Source organism: Zingiber officinale, chromosome 4B, assembly GCF_018446385.1.
Source record: "Zingiber officinale cultivar Zhangliang chromosome 4B, Zo_v1.1, whole genome shotgun sequence".
In the NCBI taxonomy this organism is placed as follows: Eukaryota; Viridiplantae; Streptophyta; class Magnoliopsida; order Zingiberales; family Zingiberaceae; genus Zingiber; species Zingiber officinale.
In genome coordinates, this window is record NC_055993.1 from 86,780,703 (window position 1) to 86,801,944 (window position 21,242).

The following is a 21,242-nucleotide window of genomic DNA, read 5'->3' on the forward strand; positions in this document are numbered from 1 at the left end:
AACCCCGCCAGAAAGTTCTTTGATCCAGAGTGTTCATATGCATAGCCAATTTTGGAAGGATTAGGGATTGGTTCACGCTGATGCATGAAGCAAGAGTGAGAATCACGAGGTTATCGAAGATGTTCCTCCTGATCATCGAAAAACCCTTGCTTTGGTGCTAACTTATATATAGTCTCACGTAGGGGTGTAAATAAATCGTGTCAAATATATAGAAAATTTTAAGATTATATAGTCTAACATAGAGGTGTAAATGAATCGAGTCAAATATATAGAAAAATATAAGACTATATAGTCTAACATAGAGGTGTAAACGAATCAAACCGAGTCAAATATATAGAAAAATTTAAAGCTATATAGTCTAACATAGAGATGTAAACGAATCGAATCAAGTCAAATATATAGAAAAATTTAAGGCTATATAGTCTAACATAGAGGTGTAAACGAATCGAATCGAGTCAAATATATAGAAAAATTTAAGGCTCGAATTCGACTCGAAATAGGTATATTCGAATTCGAGCTCGATTCGAAGCTCGAAAAATTTAAAATGTTTGGTTCGAGTTCAATTCGAATTAGAGTTCAGGTTCGAGTTTAGTTCGAAATATTCGAATATGTTCGTGAATTATTGCTCGAAAATAAATTCGAAAGACTCGAAATTTATTTATTTAATATATATATTTAACTTATATTAATAAATATTGAGTCTCGCGAGCGACTCGAATAATATAATTTGGGTTCAAAAAAAAATTCAAACATTTTCGAGTTCGGCTCGAATTCGATAAATTCAAATATGAATCAAATATTTTTCGAACCGGCAGGAAAAATTTGCGGGCCGGCTCGATTCGTTTGCAGCCCTAAGTCTAGCATGCTAATGCAGCGGAAGGCACTGATACTAAGCTTCATTCCATCGTAAGAATTGATTTACCACTACAACTTGTAGGGGTACCTGTTCTTGCAGGTTCTGATAGAGAGAAGATGTTTTTTGATCCAAATCCAACAAATATTTTGCTCGCTATTAGTTTATTGAACATGTCATTCAGAGTCTCAGACCTTCATCAAATACCTCACTGCCATCAACATAGCATTTGTTCAATACTACTTGTTTTTTTTTTTACTTTGGTCATTACTCTACTCGGTATCTTCCTTCACATACGTAGATGATTTGATTCATTATTATTTATTCTGCATAAAGATTACAGGAGAACATTTTTTATTATTTATTCAGATGTCAGTGCTAGCTTCCAGTTTGTTGGCTTAGTTATTTGCCAGCTTCCTTGGATACTTCTTGACCAAATCCCTACCTTGCAGGTAGCACGTAATTTGGGGAAGACTTTGCGTGCTTTCCAGCCAACTATTAGGGAGCTTCAGGTTAATTTTGTTTGCACATTATCCATGATAAATTGCTGTCGAAAACCAATGAGTTGCTTCCGACTAAGCTGTAATTGCCATTCAATGGTTCTCATGCTACAGGAAGTGCCTAAAGACTTCAAGAGCACCCTTGAGCAGGAGATTGGAATTGATGAAGTTGTCTCTCCTAGGAATTACATCAACAAATCTGCCTTACACGTTGATGAAAAACAAGAAACTGTGGACTGTGGTAGATCCAAGTAAGTGATGTACAAGTTTAGGTCTGATAATCATGAATGGTAAGTCTGCATTGGAGAACAAAATAGGAACAAATAAGAGAGTAGAGACCAAGACAAATAGATGATAAAAAAAGGCAATAAAATGATGAGGGCATCCAAATATAATCAAACGAGTTGAATCTATTAAAATAGAAAAAGCATGATGAAGAGGGAAACTAAAGAGAATATTAGTCAAAGTGAAAATGATTAATGTGAATACTGCCAACAATATAGCCTTGTATAAAACTCAATATAAAAAATTACATTGTTGTAGCCATTCTATTCTGGCAGTGGATTATTGTTTTTCGTTTTTGAATTTTGTGTTATCCACTCATTTCGATAGAGGGCAAAGAAGAACAGCAGCTGGCTGCCTCTGATGCCATATCTAAAGGTATCACATCTCAAGTAGGAGAACAAACATCTGAAGAGCAAGCACAAGGTTAGGCATCTCATGCCCTTGATGATTTGATTATTCACACTTTTGAATGACATAACTTGATAAAAACAGAAAGCACTTCAGAAACTTAATTTAGCTGCAATGACAACTGAAACAAGCATTGTCCAATCGGATGTGGACACACAATCTTCAGAGAAGTCGGATAACCAGAGATGAAGCTGATGCATGAGTAATACCCCAATGGAAAATTAAAGATGAGCATAGGAAATTGATGCAAGACAAACAATCTATAACTTACTGTCTTGCTAAACATGTCACCTAGTGAAGTTTTGTAGTCAGATTTCTTTGTCAATGTTCCTGTTTCATAATTCTTCAAAAATTCATAAAATGATTGCGAAATTTACTTTATTTATTCTCCTTAATACTCCTTACTCTGATGCAATCAAATATTTTATAACAGTTGGAATTAACAATGATTGATGTAGATGATTTTGAAGGTGATGATGTTACTCTAGAGGAGGAGAAGAACGAAGAAACAGAATGGAAACTCAACCTCACTTGATATCAAAAAACCAAACCTATATATAGGCTTTTACAATGAACCTATTCAACTCCACGTTCAACCACGCAGCAAACGATTAAATCAAAAAACTCGGACAACACTAAAAACCCGGACAAACTTTTATCTACAGAAGACTCGGACAAAAACTTATCAACTCTTAACACCCTCCCTTAAACTGAAGTCGGCAGAAAACAGTTTAAGAAAAAATAATAGCAGTACGCGAACAAACTCCAAGTAGACCACGTAACCTCACAAATGTAGCAATTTTGAGAGGCTTGGTCTGTATATCTGCAACTTGATCTTCACTGCGGCAATAAATTAAATCAGTTTGATTGTTCCATCATTGCTGAGATCTCTTAAAAAATAATACTTCACATCGATATGTTTGCTTCTGCCATGTAGCACAGGATTCTTAGAGAGTTTGATTGCTGAATTATTATCACAAAAAACTGTAGTAGCTTCAACTTGTTTGAACTGAAGCTCTTCAAGAATTTTTCTCAACCAGATAGCTTGACAAGCACAAGCTGTTGCAGCAATAAATTCAGCTTCTGTAGTTGACAAGGAAACAATTGGTTGCTTCTTAGAAGACCATGATACGGCTCCTGTGCCCAGCATAAATACATAGCCTGAAGTACTTTTTCTATCATCTTGATCTCCTGCATAATCGCTGTCAGTAAATCCGAACAACTCCAATTTTTCACCCTTCTTGTAGAATAGTCCAAAATCTTTAGTTCCTTGTAGGTAACGAAGGATTCTCTTGGCAGCTAACAGATGTATTTCTGTTGGATTCTCCATGTATCTACTTATTAAACTCACAGAATACATTATGTCTGCCCTTGTCGCAGTTAAATACATCAAACTGCCAACAATTTGCTTATAAATTGTACTGTCCACCTTCTTCCCTTCATGATCCTTGTTTAGCTTCAAGCCAAACTCAGTTGGAGTGCTTACAGGATTGCAATCTTTCATTTGAAACCTGTCCAAAATTTCTTGCACATACTTCTTTTGAGAAATAAAGATTCCTTTAGTTGATTGCACTACTTCCATGCCAAGGAAGTAATGCATCATTCCAAGATCAGACATTTCAAATTCAACCATCATGGATTTCTTAAATTCCTGAAACAGGAAATCATCAGTTCCAGTAAATATGAGATCGTCTACATATAGGCAGACAATGAGCAATTTCCCCATATCTCCAATTTTAATAAAGAGTGTGTGCTCATATGGACATTTGTGAAAGCCTTCTTTGAAGAAATAAGACTCAATGCGACTATACCAAGCTCGTGGAGCTTGTTTTAATCCATAGAGAGCTTTCTTTAATCTATATACTTTATGCTCATTTCCGATCTTAATATAACCAAGGGGTTGTTCTACAAATACCTGTTCCTCCAAGTTTCCATGCAAGAATGCCGATTTGACATCTAACTGGTAAATAGACCACGAGTTTTGTGCCGCTAATGCAATCACCAATCTGATTGTGTCATGTCTTGCAACGGGAGCAAAAACTTCTGTATAATCAATCCCATACTCTTGCTTATATCCCTTAGCTACCAGACGCGCCTTATACTTATCAACTTCATCATTTTCTTTTATCTTTGTTTTGAAGACCCACTTCACACCAATGGTTTTGTGCCCTTTCGGAAGATCAGTCAACTCCCAAGTATCGTTTCTTTCAATGGCTTCAATTTCATCATCCATCGTCTTACGCCATTTTGCATCTTTGACAGCACTTTCAAAGGTTGTCGGATCACAATTTGAAAATAAAGCAAAATGTGTAAGAGGATCATCACCTTGATCAATTCCAGTCACCTCGTAATTAGACATCCATGCTGGTCTTCTTCGAACACGTTGTGGCCTTTGCGATTCTGCTTCCATTGGACTTTGATCTGTTATAGGAATATTTTGAGAGACTTCCTCATGGTGCTCATCCTCCATAGGTTGTTGTACTTTCTCATTATCATCAAGATCTGCTGGGATAATTTTTTTAACGCCATTTTGATTCCATGGCCAAGTGTCTTTTTCATCAAAAACAACATCACGGCTTATAATGATTTTCTTAGTGCAAGGATTATATAATCTATAAGCTTTCGATGTATTACTTATACCAAGAAAAATGCATTTTTCACCTTTGCTGTCTAGCTTCTTTCTCCTTTCATCTGGAATATGGGCATAAGCGATACATCCAAAAACCCGAAAATGATCAACCGTTGGTTTTCTTCCACTCCAAGCTTCCTCTGGTGTCATATTTTGAACAGATAATGTGGGACTTCTATTCAGTATATGGATGCTCCAATTAACTGCTTCTGGCCAAAAATTTTTAGGAACACCACTTGTCGTCAGAAGGCTTCGCACCATATTCATAATAGTGCGATTCTTCCTCTCGCATATACCATTCTGTTGGGGTGTGTAAGCAGCTGTAAGTTGCCTTCTGATTCCATGATTCTCACAGAAATTTGCAAATTCATGTGAGTTATATTCTCCACCACGATCTGTATGCAAAACTTTAATCGAGTTCCCAATTTCTTTCTCGACAAGTACTTTATAATTTTTGAAAGCAGTAAAAGCTTCGGATTTTTCTTGCAAAAAATAAATCCATATTTTGCGACTGTAATCATCAATAAAGGTAATTATGTATCTTTTACCTCCATTAGAATGTGGTGTTATTGGCCCGCAAATATCTGAATGCACAAGCTCCAATGCCGCCTTTGCTCTCCAAGATTTTCCTTGTGGGAATTGATTACGGTGTTGTTTGCTAACAACACATTCTTCACAAACTTGAGAAGGAGATGTAATTTGAGGGAGACCGACTACCATATTCTTCTGTTTTAATGTTTTAACCCACTAAAATTTAAATGTCCATAGCGAAAGTGCCATAACCATGCTTCATCATCAAATTTTGCTAAAAAACATGAATGAGATGTAGTATGAAGATAAAGCGGAAACATACGATTAGCTGTCATGTTAACTTGCGCAATTAAGCCCAACTTTGCATCTTGAATGCGACAAACTCCTTCTTTAATAGCAATTTCATATCCTTTTTCTTGTAGCTGACCCACACTAAGCAAATTAGTCTTTAAATCTGGCACAAAAAGAACATTAGAGATAGTATGGGTAGTATCTCCTTTTGCTTGTATGGTTACCTTTCCCTTTCCCATAACAGAAATTATAGAGTTATCGCCAAATTTGACAGAACTGCGAAAGGTTTCATCCAAGTCAGAAAATGTATCTTTTTCTCCAGACATGTGATTGCTGCAGCCTGTATCCAAATACCATACATGTCGTTGTGTTTTTTCTTTCTCATGACACACCATCAAAAGAGACACTTCTTCTTCTTCTGCAAAGTTAGTCTGATCTCCATTTTGCCTTTTCAAATTAGTATAACATTCTGATCTATAATGGTCATACCTATGACATCGGTAACATTCAACATTGGACTTGTCTGTTGACTTTGTTCTATTCGTCGTTGAATAATGACCTCCACGTCCTCCTTTTTGAAAATAATTCTCTTGATGTTGATTGTGTTGTTGGTTTCCACGATCGTTGTTATTTCTACCTCCTCTTCCTCGACCTCTGCCTCTTCCTCGTCCTCTATCACTTCTATAATTTGTAGAGTGATTTTCTGATAAAGCCTTCAATGCTTGCTCCTCTTTTTCATTTTGATTGATTTTCTGTTCATGAACCAATAATGAACTTTGTAATTCATCAATTGAAAGTAGACTTACATCGTTTGCTTCTTCAATGGCGCAGACAACAAAATTAAATTTTGGTGTCATAGATCGAAGAATTTTTTCAATGATGAGAACATCCTCTGTCTTGTCGCCAAGGATTCGCATTTTGTTGACGATTGCCATCGTTCTTGAAAAATATTCTGCAACTGATTCTCCTGATTTCATTCGGAGCATTTCAAACTCTGAACGAAGTGCTTGAAGCTGCTGCCTCTTAGCTCTTGTTGTACCTTGGTACTTCTTTTTCATAGAATCCCAGATATCTTTTGCGGTATTCTTGCAGAGAATGGTTTCCAAGATTGAGCGATCAATAGCTTGGAAAAGATAATTCTTTGCTTTAAGATCTTTCAATTGCGCATCTGTTAGCGCAACACCTTCTATCGATTCTGCTACTCCAGAAATCACAACCGTCCAATATTCTTTGGACCTTAAAAAATTCTCCATGAGCATGCTCCAATGGTCATGGTGACCATCAAAGCGTGGAATCGCAGGTTGCACAAAATTATTTTCAAATGCCATTGAAGAAGATAATTTATCACACAAAATAGGAGCAATTTAATAAATCACCACCGTCGAAGTGCAAAAAACTGTTTAAAAGTTTTGATACCCAGTGCCGGTGTTATGATTCCTCGTGTCTGCTCGCTGACGATCGCCTCTGGTCTCCAATTTGTGACGCCGGTGCCGGTGTTATGATTCCTCGTGCAAAGCTCTGATACAACTGTTACTCTAGAGGAGGAGAAGAACGAAGAAACAGAATGGAAACTCAACCTCACTTGATATCAAAAAACCAAACATATATATAGGCTTTTACAATGAACCTATTCAACTCCACGTTCAACCACGCAGCAAACGATTAAATCAAAAAACTCGGACAACACTAAAAACCCGGACAAACTTTTATCTACAGAAGATTCGGACAAAAACTTATCAACTCTTAACAGATGATGTGTTTATTTTAGAGGAGGTCATGAAGTTCACAAATGCTCAAATGCTGCCTAACATAACTCAGAACTCAGTTGCTAAATAACTCTGATGGTAGTCTAATTTATCAAATCAAACACTTATATTAATTTTTTTTATTAAAATATTTGTGCCCCTTCATTATTTTCCCTATGTTATCGTATAATTATTTTTTAAAAAAAATCTAAAACTAATGGTAAGACTTTCAATGCATCTAAAATGTATATTTTAGAGTTTATTAGAATAATGCATTAACATAAGCGTTCATCTAAGCGAGATGAAGTTTGAAGTAAGTTGGCTGTAAAATATGAAAAAGAATATTTACATACAATTTAGAATAGATTCAGTATTGGGATATATTTGGATAAATCATTAATATATTTATCAAATTAATAATTATGATCAAGATGACACAAGCGTCAGGATGGCCGAGTGGTCTAAGGCGCCAGACTCAAGTTCTGGTTCTCGTGAGAGAGCGTGGGTTCAAATCCCACTTCTGACAATTTATTTTTTATTTAAAAAAGATAATCAAAAGAAAAAGGGAATTTTCTTTAAATAGTTCCTTTTTTATTTATATAATCTCTTTTAGTACGTCATGATTATGGGACAAATAATATTACGATAAGAATTTAAAACAAAATAATACTTTAGTCACTACTTGGTCAATGAGAATTTAAATTTATTTTCTGAAAAATATTTTCCTTTTTCAAAAAGATTAAGCGTTAATTTATTTACCTCATTGAGCTCAACACCATCAGGAGATTATGCTCGATTGTCATTTAAAATCATTCTTTTTCCAAAGAAATTAATTGAAAGGGAGTCTTGCTGCAACGATTAAGTTGTTACCATATGACAAAAAATCACGAGTTCGAATCTTGAAAATAGTCTCTTGCAAAAAGCAGGATAAGGCTGCATACAATGGATCATTCCCCGGGACTCCGCATGGTGAGAGCTTTGTGCACCGGATTACCCTTTCCAAAGAAATTAATTATTAATTTTTTTACCTCATTGAGCTAAACATCATCCAGAGCTCATTATGCTCGATTATCATTTAAAATCTTTCTCTTCCAATGGCAAAACGTCTCCAAACTAGGGGTGTCAAAAATGAACCCGACCCGACGACCCAACCCGAATCGACCCGAAAAAAATCAGGTTCGGGTTGGACATTTTCGGGTTCGGGTCGGGTTCGGGTTAGAGGGTATTCGGGTTGAAGATTTTCGGGTTGGATCGGGTCGGGTTCGGGTTGACCCGGGTTGACCCGGGTTGACCCAAATATAGGGTTTAGTGGGGTTTTTTTAGGGTTAAATCAAATTTTATTTTGAAAATTAAGATGTTTTATGTATATTAATATCAAGTTAGTATGATAATGATGAAATATTCAGATAAAAGTAAAGAATTATAGGGAAAATAACTCCAAAAAGTCATTTTGAATCGAATTTTCGGGTTACACGGGTTGGGTTCGGGTTGGGCGGGTTGGGCGGGTTCGGGTTCGGGTTTAGGAGTTTCGGGTTGAATTCGGGTTCGGGTCGGGTTCGGGTTGGGTTATAAAAAAAAAAAAAAAATTTAACCCGACCCAACCCGACCCGACCCACCCGAATTGACACCCTTAGCTTGAATCATGGTTACTTTGGTAGCCATGCTTATGGTATTGGGATGCCATATTTGGGAGGTTCATTAACTACTAACGCTCATTCTCCTTTGGGTACAAGGAGTCCTTTGAGGCAAAATGATAGGTTATCGCATGCTCTTTCTATGTTGAGAAGGGAAGCTGGAGAAAATGGCGGCATGAGAGAAGGCTATATGTTGCCATCTTTGTTGGAAGAATTTAAGAACAAGAAGACATTACTTTTGGAGCTATCAGATATTGTAGGTCATGTTGTTGAGTTCAGGTATTCACTGACTCATTTTGGTTTCATTCTCTTCAAATTTTAGAGTTGCTATCAGATCTTTTTTTTTGTCTTTTTTTTAGTGCGGATCAGTACGGCAGTCGTTTTATCCAACAGAAACTTGAGACTGCCTCAGTTGAAGAAAAGAACAAAATTTTCCCCGAGATACTCCCTAAAGCTCATTCTCTAATGACTGATGTGTTTGGGAACTATGTCATTCAGAAAGTATGCTTATGTTAACAAATTAAATCTTGATTTTTTTTCCCTAGAAAACTTTTAAATGTTCATTGCTAATTGGGTTGCAGTTCTTTGAGCATGGTACAGAAATTCAAAGAAAGCAACTTGCAAGTCATCTTAAGGGCCATGTTTTGCCTCTCAGTCTTCAAATGTATGGGTGTAGAGTAATCCAGAAGGTTTGTTAAGCTTGGGATAATCTGAATTTCATAGCGTTAATGTTTATAATGTGGTTACATCTTTTAATCGACTTATCCTGCATGGGCTGCAAGTTCGTTATGGCTACTTTTGATAGTTGGGTTTGTCTAACTTTATTGGATAATGTAATATTTGTAATTGAAGATCACTTATGTGGATAAGTCAATGTGTTCTAGATTAAATTAGCTGGATGCTAGCCAGCACCAAGTGGATGCTAATATGGTATTAGCATCAGTATAAATTACAAATTTAGACTTATAAGCATCTTGATAAATTATTGATCCATACTGATACCATCTAGTATATACTATTGGGATTTGGGATAGGAGTCTCTAGCTGAAATATCAAGCTTATAGCAGTGGTTAAATATGCACTTACAAGCAAACACCAATTTGATTACAGTCCACTGCATGATACATGACTCGCAAATTAAAGGTTTATGCTGCTTATACTTTGAAGATTCTATGCAAATCGAGTGATACAAGATAGTAGGTGCTTATCAATTATGTGTAACTCAGGGGTAGCTACCCCTAGGTGTCTTAAGCTAGGCATGCCTCGCGAAAGTGCCTTCTCTAGGCCTTGGCGAGCATTTGATCTAGGAGATACTTTTTTTTGGTTGGGAAGTGCCCATTTTGCTGGATCTAAGCAACATTTAAAATATTTATATGTAAGAGGATTTGCAGTTTGCACTCTCACATAGTATAAGTAGCATTGAGGCAAATTCAAAATTTAATTTGACCTCCATATGCATTGCCCCATGAATTTGCATATCACAACAATCAGGTCAAACAACTTTTCAACAAGATTTATTCTTTAAACATTGCATATTCTTTTATGACCTGTGAACAATTATAGAAGTTATTGAGTCTGAGTCGCAAAGAAAAAAGGTATAAAAGTAACTGAGCCAAAGCATAGAAAATCTTGAGCTGCTACCTACACACAGATTCTTCGTCCACCTTCCCCATAGTCAGATATCCATCACATACATGTTGAGTCACAAAAAGAAGGTATTGAAGTAACTGTGTCAAGTAAGCATACAAAACATGGAACTCATACCTCTCATACTCTGATTCTTCATCAACCTTCACCACTGTCAGATATTTAACACACACCTGCAATGTCAGAGAAAAACATCTCATTGATCACAATCATCATGTATCATAGTTTATAGAAGTAGCTACGTAGAGCATGGATTCATACCCTTATTAGGTACTCATTTGAGTCCACATATCTTGAGCTTTCACATACTCTGTGAATATGTATCCACTCTTATGCAATCAACTTGCACAGTCTATTTGCCATCTGACACTTTGAAATGCACAAGTTGTCAAAATGACAGCTATTAATGGAAATTCAATAAAAAAATACGTGCACAGAAATACCCATGGTGAATCCCACAATAAAAAGTATCATACTTTCTTAATTTAGGAATTGGTTAGACACTGTGATACACCAAATAAAGAAAAAAAAGGTTCCTAGCAGCTTGGGCCTCATTAGAGTCTCTTTTTCATGGTTGAAATCAATGAGTTTCTGAGTTGATTGTGTTGCAGGACATTCTCATTATGGTTTCTATGTTAAAATTGGAATTCTAAATATTTTGGTTGAGCCAAAGACCAACTTCGTACTTTCTTTGGTCATTTTTACTAGATAAGACAGAATAGTGGATTTGAGCTGTTTTTTGTAATGCATAGTTGGTACGTTTGATGCGGTGCATAACCTATGTTACTCTTTTCCAGGTTCCCCATCATTTTAGTGCTTTAAATATGGAATATTAGATCTGATTGGTGTTGAACTGTTGATTTCTGTTGGTTTACAAATATCAAGTATTTACTACTATGCAGGCGTTAGAAGTGGTTGATGTTGCTCAAAAGACTGAAATGGTACTAGAGCTTGATGGACATATAATGAAATGTGTTCGTGATCAGAATGGAAACCATGTAATCCAGAAGTGTATTGAATGTGTTCCTCAGGAGATGATACAATTCATCATTGAATCTTTCTATGGGCATGTTCTAGCACTGTCTACCCATCCATATGGATGTCGGGTTATACAGGTTTCAACATAATTATTTTTGGTTATTTTATAAGTGGCAGTTGTTGGAAAATAATATTAAGAAACTATTTGCTCAGAAGTGTTTCCTGATTTCACTTGTATATATGTATTATTAATTATGCAGAGAGTGCTGGAGTACTGTAATGATCCAGAAACTCAAAGCATTATGATGGATGAGATCATGCAGTCTGTTTGCGATTTGGCACAGGACCAATATGGGAATTATGTTATCCAAGTAGGTTATCTTATTTGCTAGATCTGTTTGACATATTAACATGCACAAGTTTTTGTAGAATGCTTACATTGCTTGCTTTTCATTACATTCCTTGGCACAAGTAATGTCCCTTTGGGTATAGTGATTGAGTAATAAAACATTGAGTGATAAGGTGAAAATCTACATTTGAACATTAGATTTTGTTTGTTTGTTAGATTACATCTAAGCAAATATGCAGTGTTAACATATTGCCCCCGATTGCTCAGAAATTCTTTAGGTGCTATTACTTTAGAGGTGTGTTTGCATATTCTAAATTGGATGTTTTGTAGAAATATTGGGACTTGAAATGGGCATCAAGGAAATTGAAGACTGGAAAATGTCTTCATCATTCTTTAACAATAAATATGTGCTTTCATCCTTGAGATATGTTGCATGTTATTGGCATCTGTTATTAGGCAATGTTAGAATCTATACCTAGAAATAAGTATGTGTTGTATTCCTTATTCACCTATCTAGTAACTGTTCCATTTTTGGTTTGTCAGAATAGCTCCAAAGGACTATCATACATTGCCAAAAGTTGACTTATCTTATGTTAATTTTTATATTAGCCATTACTCCTACAATTTGCATATTTGGTGTTGTTCTTGTTATATTACTGTAATGTACACAAAAAGAGACGAAAAAATAGGTAAAATATGTTTTGACCATTGGGATAGTACATCATGCTTGACTAATAACCTTTGCCAGTTTGACATGGTCAGTTGTGAAAGACTTTAGCCTTGTGGATTTGCTGCCACTTATATATTGTTTGTTGGTAATTCATCAATGTTTTATTTTTTTGTATTCTTGCATTTATTTATCTGCTCATGTTTTGTGATTTGAGAACCTTCCTTGTAAATGAATCACGATGTATTTATGCTTGTCCTACGCATGGCTTACATTATTTGAAGTGGATTCTGTGTTTTGATTCCCTTCACATTATTGCACCTCTTTAGCATCCTTTGCTTGTATGGTGACGTTGTTCTTATGCGTGCTTGCTTCCGTAAGGTATCATTTTAGTTTGGATCTTCAGATTTTTGTTTCACTATAAGCTAACTCATTTTAATTATCATTAGCATGTTCTGAGGCATGGGAAACCTGAAGAGCGTTCCGTCATCATTAGCAACCTTGCTGGACAGATTGTTAAAATGAGCCAACAGAAATATGCATCTAATGTCATTGAGAAGTGCTTGGCTTATGGCACTGCTGAGGAACGCCAACTCCTAATAAGCGAGATGCTTGGTTCGACAGATGAAAATGAACCTCTGCAGGTAGCTTATTTCCGCTTATTATTTCCAGCATTAGAGATTCACTTTGGAAAGCTGATGAAGTTCGAAGGAATTATATTCATAATTTGACATTTAAGAATTCTGATTGTTCTCTAGTATAGGGAGGAAAGTCAATTAAGGCATCTTGCAAGTATGGGTTTAGGCGTCTCCCGCCTAGCCAAACTCAGAAGGTGAAGGGGAGGCACCATAACATGCTTGAACTGTAGACACACTCAAGTCAATTTAGACGTATCTGCGAATTATTGGTGAATACCTGAACCACCCACCCTGATACTACTAGTAATTCCCATTTGTTTCAAATCACATTTGCTTCACCTTGCTGGACTACATTATGAAAGGTTGTGTCTGAGTTTTTTGCGTTGTGACTGAAGACTATCGATATGATGTGGTTAAAGGCAAATAACTACTGTGAAGAGCATATTTAGAAATGTTTCGGAGGTAATAAACTTAAGAGTTAGATGAAGCACCCTTTTTTGGAATCATGCATGAAGGATTGGACATATTGCGTCTAGCATAGTTGGTGGAATTGCTCAATACTGATTCGGATTGGCAAGTTGGATTGGGATTGGTTGATGCCGATCCGATTTTGTCCGAGAAATTGAACACCCTTCTGAGTAACAAAAGCTGGACTAATTGAGGTCAAACGACCACAAAGTTGGATATTATTAATCGGTAATAGGATGAAATTTGGGGGAAAAAAGGCTGAATTAGAGTGGAATGCTCAATTTGGCTGATTTCTCCATTTTCAGTGTTGTGCAAAGGTGGATAGGCTGGAGGTGGATGCGTCAGCATTAGCGCATGTTCTCAGGCATTCTCGAGAAAGAATGTGGCACTCTCTTCATCTCTTCTCTTTAGAACTTTAGAACTTCTCAAGAGGAAGGTGTCATGCAAAGGCACAAAGCTAGAGGCAGATTGCATCGAAGTCGATTTCTGTCTCAGGCATTCTCGAGGAGGAAGATATTCTCACCCTCTTCTTCTCATGCTTCAGGTGTCCTCGAATCACGAGGAAGATGAGGGCATCTTCTCTGCCCCAACATGCATCAGAGTTGTGACTCACAACTTTAGTTTTCACGCTAAGCTATGACTTTATGTTCTAACTCTAATCCCTAGTGAAGGTATCATTAGTTAATTGAAATTATTATTTAATAGTTTCAAATTTAAATTATTGTTTAATATGTATTAAGTTAGTTAATACTTAATTAAACTTAAGTTAATAGAATTAATAAAATAATTAATAAACATAATTCTAACTTATTTATTATTTAGTAATTTTATGTTTTGATTAATTATTAATAATTATTTTGTTCTCTTTTTTTCCTTTTCTTTTTTAACCAATTCAGATCCTATCAAGCTTGCCTTTTCAATACAGCCAACATTTAGAATCTCTGAATGTTTCATACCGATATTGCCACTCATGGCTTCTAGTACCTTGTAAAAACATTACAAGTGCCAACTTAGTTGAAGCTTTATATGAAATTTTTTTTTCCCTCGGGCATCCCCCCTCCCATAAAAATGTTTTTATTTTAAAAACTTTTTTCTATTATCATTGTACTATACTTGTAGAATTGTGCTGAATGTTTGATGATTGTGATTCAAGTGGTTTTGCTCAGATTATGTGAAGGGGTTCGTGTGTCGATAAATGTTTTGCAGCTATCAGATTCAAATTCCCGTAGGCATCTTTGTTGTTTTGACCACACTGATCATTTAATTGATACTCTACCATACCATATTGATAATTGAACTACTCTTGGCTGATGAAAACATTAAACAGCAGAAGTTTTTATTGTGTATGATTTTCAAGTTGTTTAGATTTTTCTTTTCATAATTTGAGTTGACTCCTCTTCAATGGGTTTTGGTTTTCTAATTCGCATTGCAGGCTATGATGAAAGACCAATTTGGCAACTATGTGGTACAAAAGGTTCTAGAGACATGTGATGATCGAAATCGTGAACACATCCTTTCGCGCATCAAGGTTCACTTGAATCCCTTGAAGAAGTACACATATGGAAAGCATATAGTTGCCCGTGTTGAGAAGCTTATTGCCACAGGAGGTAATGCATCTGTACTCCAAAGCCTTTGCCCACTACAAGTTTTCATGAAATCTGCACTAAACTTGTGTTTTCTTTCCTTTACAGAAAGGCACATTGGAGTGTCGTCACGTTGATCGTGAGATCTCACGAGAAACTGCAGCGCGACTGTACAGATAATGAGGCTACTGCTCAACTCATCTTTCTCAGTATAAGAGATGCTTCTGCGACCTGCTGATGTAAATAAAAGATAGGCATCTTAAAATAAGAATTTTCCAGAGCCTGTGTATATGTGCACTTGTATTTATTCAAGCAACAGAGATAGAAACATCAATGCCCTAAATGACGGTTAGGCTAGCAGAACCAGAGCCGAGGCGATATGTCTGGCCTTTAAAATGAATTAATGCTATAAGACTCCTGTATAGTCGATGTAGTAATGCTGTCAGGGTGCTGTTCTATCGCGAAGGTGCACGTGTTCCTTCGCCGACAAATATGTTGATCAAAAGCCTTTGTATTCGGCTTTGAAATGTTTCCTGTGACAAATTGCTGTTTTTATGTATGTCAGGGGTAACTAGATTCATGTTCTGCTGTCTTATTCATTGTCATGTTCAATGTCGATACGGCTGCCACAGAGCGTATCGAAGTAGACTTATCTCGGAAAGCTGGTACGTTCTCGTAACTGGACTGTTCGAGCACAGTTTGCCTTTGTTGGAAAGGCATACCTGGCCTCGACCTTTTGGACATTTACGTAGTAGAGATGAATGTAGTTTTGGCGATCATTGTGACTGATAAATAGTGAATTGAGAGTGTATTAAGGTCACTAAATTTAAATTGTTTCTTAAAAAGACAATTCATTGATTTGATGAAAGTGTTTATGGGCATTTGTTTCCATGTGTCTCTGTTCTTGATCTTGCTCTCCTTGGATTAATGGATAGAGGTCGCTTGATATCAAATCTATTCAATGCTCGACTGAAGTTTGAGCCTATTATGAAACACAAATATACATGCTATAGTAGCCAAGGTCTCAACGATTGAAGATGAAGATTCTAGTAGCTACTTTTAAATGGTCCTAACGATTGAAGATGAAGATTCTAGTCTTCGTGGGTGTAGTGGAGTTGGTATTAGGGTTGGATTTGTCATCAAGGAGGCATGATTCGATTTTCGATAAATATAAATATTATTTTAAGTTATCTCGTGTCGAGGAGCTCGCGATCGAATTGTGGAATGTTATTATTGGATACATAATGTGCACTTTGAGTAAGGGTGTCAATTCGGGTGGGTCGGGTCGGGTTGGGTCGGGTTAAATTTTTTTTTTTTTTTTTATAACCCAACCCGAACCCGACCCGAACCCGAATTCAACCCGAAACTCCTAAACCCGAACCCGAACCCGCCCAACCCGCCCAACCCGAACCCAACCCGTGTAACCCGAAAATTCGATTCAAAATGACTTTTTGGAGTTATTTTCCCTATAATTCTTTACTTTTATCTGAATATTTCATCATTATCATACTAACTTGATATTAATATACATAAAACATCTTAATTTTCAAAATAAAATTTGATTTAACCCTAAAAAAACCCCACTAAACCCTATATTTGGGTCAACCCGGGTCAACCCGGGTCAACCCGAACCCGACCCGATCCAACCCGAAAATCTTCAACCCGAATACCCTCTAACCCGAACCCGACCCGAACCCGAAAATGTCCAACCCGAACCTGATTTTTTTCGGGTCGATTCGGGTTGGGTCGTCGGGTCGGGTTCATTTTTGACACCCCTAATTCAAGCTATCTGATTTGAGGTGCATGCCATACTGTAAATTCTGCTGTGCAAGCAATGCTTCCAGGTATGGATGTGGATATTCAGGTAAATCCATTTGGTGGATATTAAGATAATTTTGTCCTAAATAAGGATCCAAACTTCCTGGAGGATATACATGTGAATCAGAAGCACCATGTACATATTGTTTGAACATGGAACCTGTAGATGAATTGTATTGCATATCTGCATCATCCAATACTATTTTGATTATTAGAGGCAGAGAACAAAAAACTACTGAGGAATATACATTCTAAAGTGACACATTCAATTTAAACATTCATTAATAAACATATTATGTTTGTAGAACAAAAAATAAATTGAAAAAGAAATAAATAAGACAATGAAAAGAAAGATTACCAGAACCAAACTGATTGTTTAACATCATTTGCGCACCATAGCTCCCAGTATAACCTTTTGAATTCAATCGGTTGTAGTCAGTATTAGGCACATCAGCATTTAGACGTGCACTTTTAGAAACTGTTGAACTAGCAGATTGTACTTTCTTATAAGATGGTTGCTTTGGGAAGTATGTTTGCCCATTAGAAGTTAATCTAGCTAATTCAACGTCTGTTAATCTACCAGCTTTCTCAGAGGCATCAAAGTACCTGACATCATCAAGAGCTTTTTCTAATAATGCCGACTGAGACTTCTCACTGATGTTTTGATGCAGAAATTGCCTATTAATACCAGGGTCATCATAAAGCAATCCAGATTGTCTAACAGTCTCCTTGTTAATCAGATATTGCACATCACTCTCTTCCTCTTTTGGTATCATTCTAGACAAGTTCAATTCAGCAAAAGCAGTTTCAATATTGATACCAGATGTATGAGAAGAAACACCACCTAAGACATTGGGTCTATTGCTATTACTAGTTTTTGTTCCCACTGGCGGGAGGCAAGGGCTTGGTGATCTTCGTATTAATTGAGGATCAGGGGTTGTACTTCTAGAAAGAGAAGAACCCAGTGCAGATACTAAAGATTGATTGATTGAGGAGCCTAGGCTTCGGATCCTAGTAAGACTAGAGGAGGTTGATCCAGATTGCATTTCCTTTAAACCATTCAAGTCATTCTGAAGCTGAATCATTGATGGTTCTGAAGCCCTTAACGAATCAATATTATCATAATGATTACGACTAGCTGGGCGTGAAAAATTTCCAGTGATAGCTGGATGGACAAGGTCCTCCTGTAAAGATAAATTTTATTGATATAAGCCTAAAAAGTTGTATTAAAGATCAAATTAAGTAGCAACACATTTAAAACAAGTCTCAGGAAGGTAGGGACATAAACATCAATGACAGAAGAAAGGCCAACAAGGAGATGCATATTAACTAACAATTTACATTAATGATTCTACTGCATAACCACGCCACATGCTTTTGCCTAAGATATTCAAGTGATATTCATAGACACTATTCTTAGCATAACAAAACTATTCAAGATTAACCATAACTTTATGCATATTATAGAAAACCTAGATGATATGCATATGCACCACCAGAAAAAGAAAATCATTTGTTACTGATAAGCTGGAAGGTGGTTCAAAACCAAAGGCAGAATAAATTACAATCTTAGCTAAATCAAGGATAAGGTTATTCATCACAAGCAATCATATTATCTCAAAATGATTCAAAAAGGCAGCATGATCCCACACGGTTGAAGTTAGATAGAACTGATATATCCTAATTTACTGGCATAATAACTAGCAGAATATTCAATAAAGGAGTAGTCCAGCAACTGGAATTAAACTTATTTTAGAAATATCATCTACTCCATAGACTTCCTAGTTATTATGCATACAAGTAGTGAGATTGTGAGCAAATATAATTGGCTATGTGAGACACTGAAATGTATACAATTATGTGTATCAGTTCTGTCTAGCTATCCTTTCAGCCTCTCCGCATCATTCACCATTTAAGTAAAAAATAATATGATAACTAGCTGTATGAAAATCTGTCCTATAATCATTTTTGACAAAATGAAAATAAACCAAAAAAAATATTCAAACAACATTTTACTTGAGCACTGAGGACAATCATCTGGCAACTTAATCAGGCATCATTCAAGCATAAGATTCATCAATTATGTAGAAATGAAAATACTCATTTTGTCCCTCGGAATTTTGCAATATTAGAACTTGAAGTATGAAAAATACATGATTGTATCAGCATAGGAGCAGAATAATGTAATGATAGAGAAAGACACAGAAGAGCGAATATTTTACTTGTTCCAAGAAACAAAGAAAATCAGATCCATTTATTACTATGATTAAACAACATACGAATGATGCAAGCCTCCAAAAAGAATAAGGAGTAAACAACATAATTGTTTTGTTTCAAATCAGATTCATAACAAAATAATCACCACTATCACTGCCTAATGTATGACCAAATGCATGCAACAAGGTGAAACAATGTATCCTGAGTCATATTTACTAAGTCACACTCACTGAGTGATAATCAATTTATGCAATATGGTCATATTTACTAAGTAACCGTCAAGGAAGGTGATTGCAGAAAGTTTATGTAAAACTTACAACCTTTAATATGACCAGCTATATATGCTCTTTGACTAGTTAATCATTAAAAATTGGCAAACATGTTTTACTGGTAGTAAGATGGTGATTGACACATAAATACATTTCCTTCAAAACTTGAAAACAGGTATTAAATCTGCAAATTTATAACAGAGCAAGATAAACCAATTACACCTGCAGGACATCAGCAAAACTTTTTCTCCTCGTGCCTAAACCAACATCTGGCATCCTGATAAATTCATTGCTATTCTGCTCAAGCAATTCCCCTGGCAGCTTTTGCAAATCTGGCATCTCTAGGCTTGGATGAACAGAGAAAAGGGAGCTGCTTTGGCCGTCATTTTTTATGTATTCATTTCTCCCTATCCTATCACCAATCCCTCCAAATGAAGAGCCCCTCGGATGAAATCTTTGTTGGACACGCCAGTCCTCTTTCGATATCGCTGGAGGCGGCATCCTTGGATTGTGATTCTCATTGGAGAAATAGTATGATAAATAGTCCGGATGCGATCTCAAATCCTCCTCAGACAGAAAGCCTCCAGACTCCTGGACCCTTAAGTGGCTGGTCCCGTCCCCGAAGCCATCGTGCCCAAACAAGCTCCAAACGGCTGTTCTTGAATCATCAACCGTCGGCGGTGCACTTCCGGAACGGAGAATATTCAGCTCATCCAGGTCCAAATCAAAGGCAGCAGCTCTATTGTTCTGCTGCTCTTGTATCAAAGCGTCAATATCCCTGTCGAAATCATCATCAAAGTTCCCGCTCATTGGTGTCTCCAGTGTCATCTTCAAACACTGCGTAGCCATCATTAGAGCCCTTATTCAGACGATCATGATATCATTCGGCATCAAACAAAAAAGAAACGAAGAAATATGAAATTCCAAAATGAAACGAGAAACAACAAATTGGAGAGGAGAGTTCTCGCCTTTACAACAGTTCCCTCATCTTATCCACCATTAGGCGCTTATGACCTCCATTCTGATCTAAAAAACACTTTTTTACAAATCCAGATTGATATCTCCGAAACGAATATGGGTAAAAATAGGAACTTTAGCCGTTTCGGATCGCCGCGACAGAGAAGGTAGAGAATCTAGGGTTCAACAAGGGGGCGGAAGAAAACGGCTGCTGGAAACGTTGGGGACGGTGTTGCTTTTAAGGCACGTGACGGCCGTCGGATAGTCAGCGGAGGGTAAATGATTGGTCTTGGCGTAACGTTCCCAGCTCCTTAAGGCGGTTTGGATTGTAACGGAAAAAATTGTGACGTGTTTCTCTGCGTCCGATTCGTGATCTCGCGATCCTCGCCGTACAATAACAGGGTATGTTCTCGATCGGCCCCGCTACGGATTGGCCCGTTGGGCTGGGACCCATTGGATAAGCCAATTAGCGACTAGTTATATTGGTCCAACTAGACGACGTCGTGCACAGCGCAGACTCCAGTCTACACGTCTTATCGGTTAGTTATTATTTTGACCAATTCCAAGCCGGACTTGAGTTTGTTTACTTTCCTATTTATGTTTGTGGATTGGGAACACAAAAGATGCATAACCTCCCCAAGCTATTTACAAATGTGCACCCAAAAAAAATTCCGCAAACTACATTTCTATCTAGAGAAAAAAAGATGCTCTAAAAATTATATATTAAAAGAACGTGTTAATTGTCTTATTATGAAAATCCTCACTCTAAGTATTA

At 36.7% G+C, this 21,242-nt stretch overlaps 3 protein-coding genes and 1 non-coding gene across 4 annotated transcripts; 3 read left to right on the forward strand and 1 right to left on the reverse strand.

The window, feature by feature from the left end:
* The first annotated feature begins 80 nt into the window (after positions 1–80).
* LOC121978368 (sec-independent protein translocase protein TATB, chloroplastic-like) lies at positions 81–2,235 on the forward strand. Its single transcript, XM_042530723.1, has 5 exons — positions 81–95; positions 1,306–1,365; positions 1,468–1,594; positions 1,966–2,027; positions 2,131–2,235. The coding sequence occupies exons 1-5, from the start codon at positions 81–83 to the stop codon at positions 2,233–2,235; spliced, it is 369 nt and encodes a 122-aa protein (XP_042386657.1).
* A 5,449-nt stretch (positions 2,236–7,684) lies between these two features.
* TRNAL-CAA lies at positions 7,685–7,768 on the forward strand. The gene has a single exon. It is a non-coding gene; the product is annotated as a tRNA-Leu (tRNA).
* Positions 7,691–15,786, forward strand: LOC121978369 (pumilio homolog 4-like). The gene is made up of 9 exons (XM_042530724.1): positions 7,691–7,743; positions 8,877–9,155; positions 9,236–9,377; positions 9,458–9,565; positions 11,426–11,638; positions 11,762–11,872; positions 12,967–13,161; positions 15,056–15,230; positions 15,315–15,786. Exons 1-9 carry the CDS (start codon positions 7,691–7,693, stop codon positions 15,341–15,343), a joined length of 1,305 nt encoding a protein of 434 aa, XP_042386658.1. The 3' UTR covers positions 15,344–15,786.
* A 1,195-nt stretch (positions 15,787–16,981) lies between these two features.
* LOC121975414 (pumilio homolog 2-like) lies at positions 16,982–20,687 on the reverse strand. The gene is made up of 4 exons (XM_042527044.1): positions 20,479–20,687; positions 19,733–20,347; positions 17,383–18,208; positions 16,982–17,208 (listed from the first exon to the last, which is right to left on the reverse strand). The coding sequence occupies exons 2-4, from the start codon at positions 20,336–20,338 to the stop codon at positions 16,982–16,984; spliced, it is 1,659 nt and encodes a 552-aa protein (XP_042382978.1). The 5' UTR covers positions 20,339–20,347; positions 20,479–20,687.
* Between the last annotated feature and the right edge of the window lie 555 nt (positions 20,688–21,242).

Excerpts from the sequence above, each read along its gene's own strand:
- LOC121978369 (XM_042530724.1), top strand. The coding sequence starts at position 7,691 with ATGGCCGAGTGGTCTAAGGCGCCAGACTCAAGTTCTGGTTCTCGTGAG. Across the intron at positions 9,378-9,457 it reads GGAACTATGTCATTCAGAAA|TTCTTTGAGCATGGTACAGA; the intron begins GTATGCTTATGT and ends ATTGGGTTGCAG. Across the intron at positions 15,231-15,314 it reads GAAGCTTATTGCCACAGGAG|AAAGGCACATTGGAGTGTCG; the intron begins GTAATGCATCTG and ends TTTCCTTTACAG.
- LOC121978368 (XM_042530723.1), top strand. Across the intron at positions 1,595-1,965 it reads ACAAGAAACTGTGGACTGTG|AGGGCAAAGAAGAACAGCAG; the intron begins GTAGATCCAAGT and ends TCATTTCGATAG. Across the intron at positions 2,028-2,130 it reads CTAAAGGTATCACATCTCAA|AAAGCACTTCAGAAACTTAA; the intron begins GTAGGAGAACAA and ends TGATAAAAACAG.
- LOC121975414 (XM_042527044.1), bottom strand. The coding sequence starts at position 20,338 with ATGACACTGGAGACACCAATGAGCGGGAACTTTGATGATGATTTCGAC. Across the intron at positions 18,209-19,732 it reads GTTTTGCTGATGTCCTGCAG|GAGGACCTTGTCCATCCAGC; the intron begins GTGTAATTGGTT and ends TTATCTTTACAG. Across the intron at positions 17,209-17,382 it reads AAACAATCAGTTTGGTTCTG|ATATGCAATACAATTCATCT; the intron begins GTAATCTTTCTT and ends TGGATGATGCAG.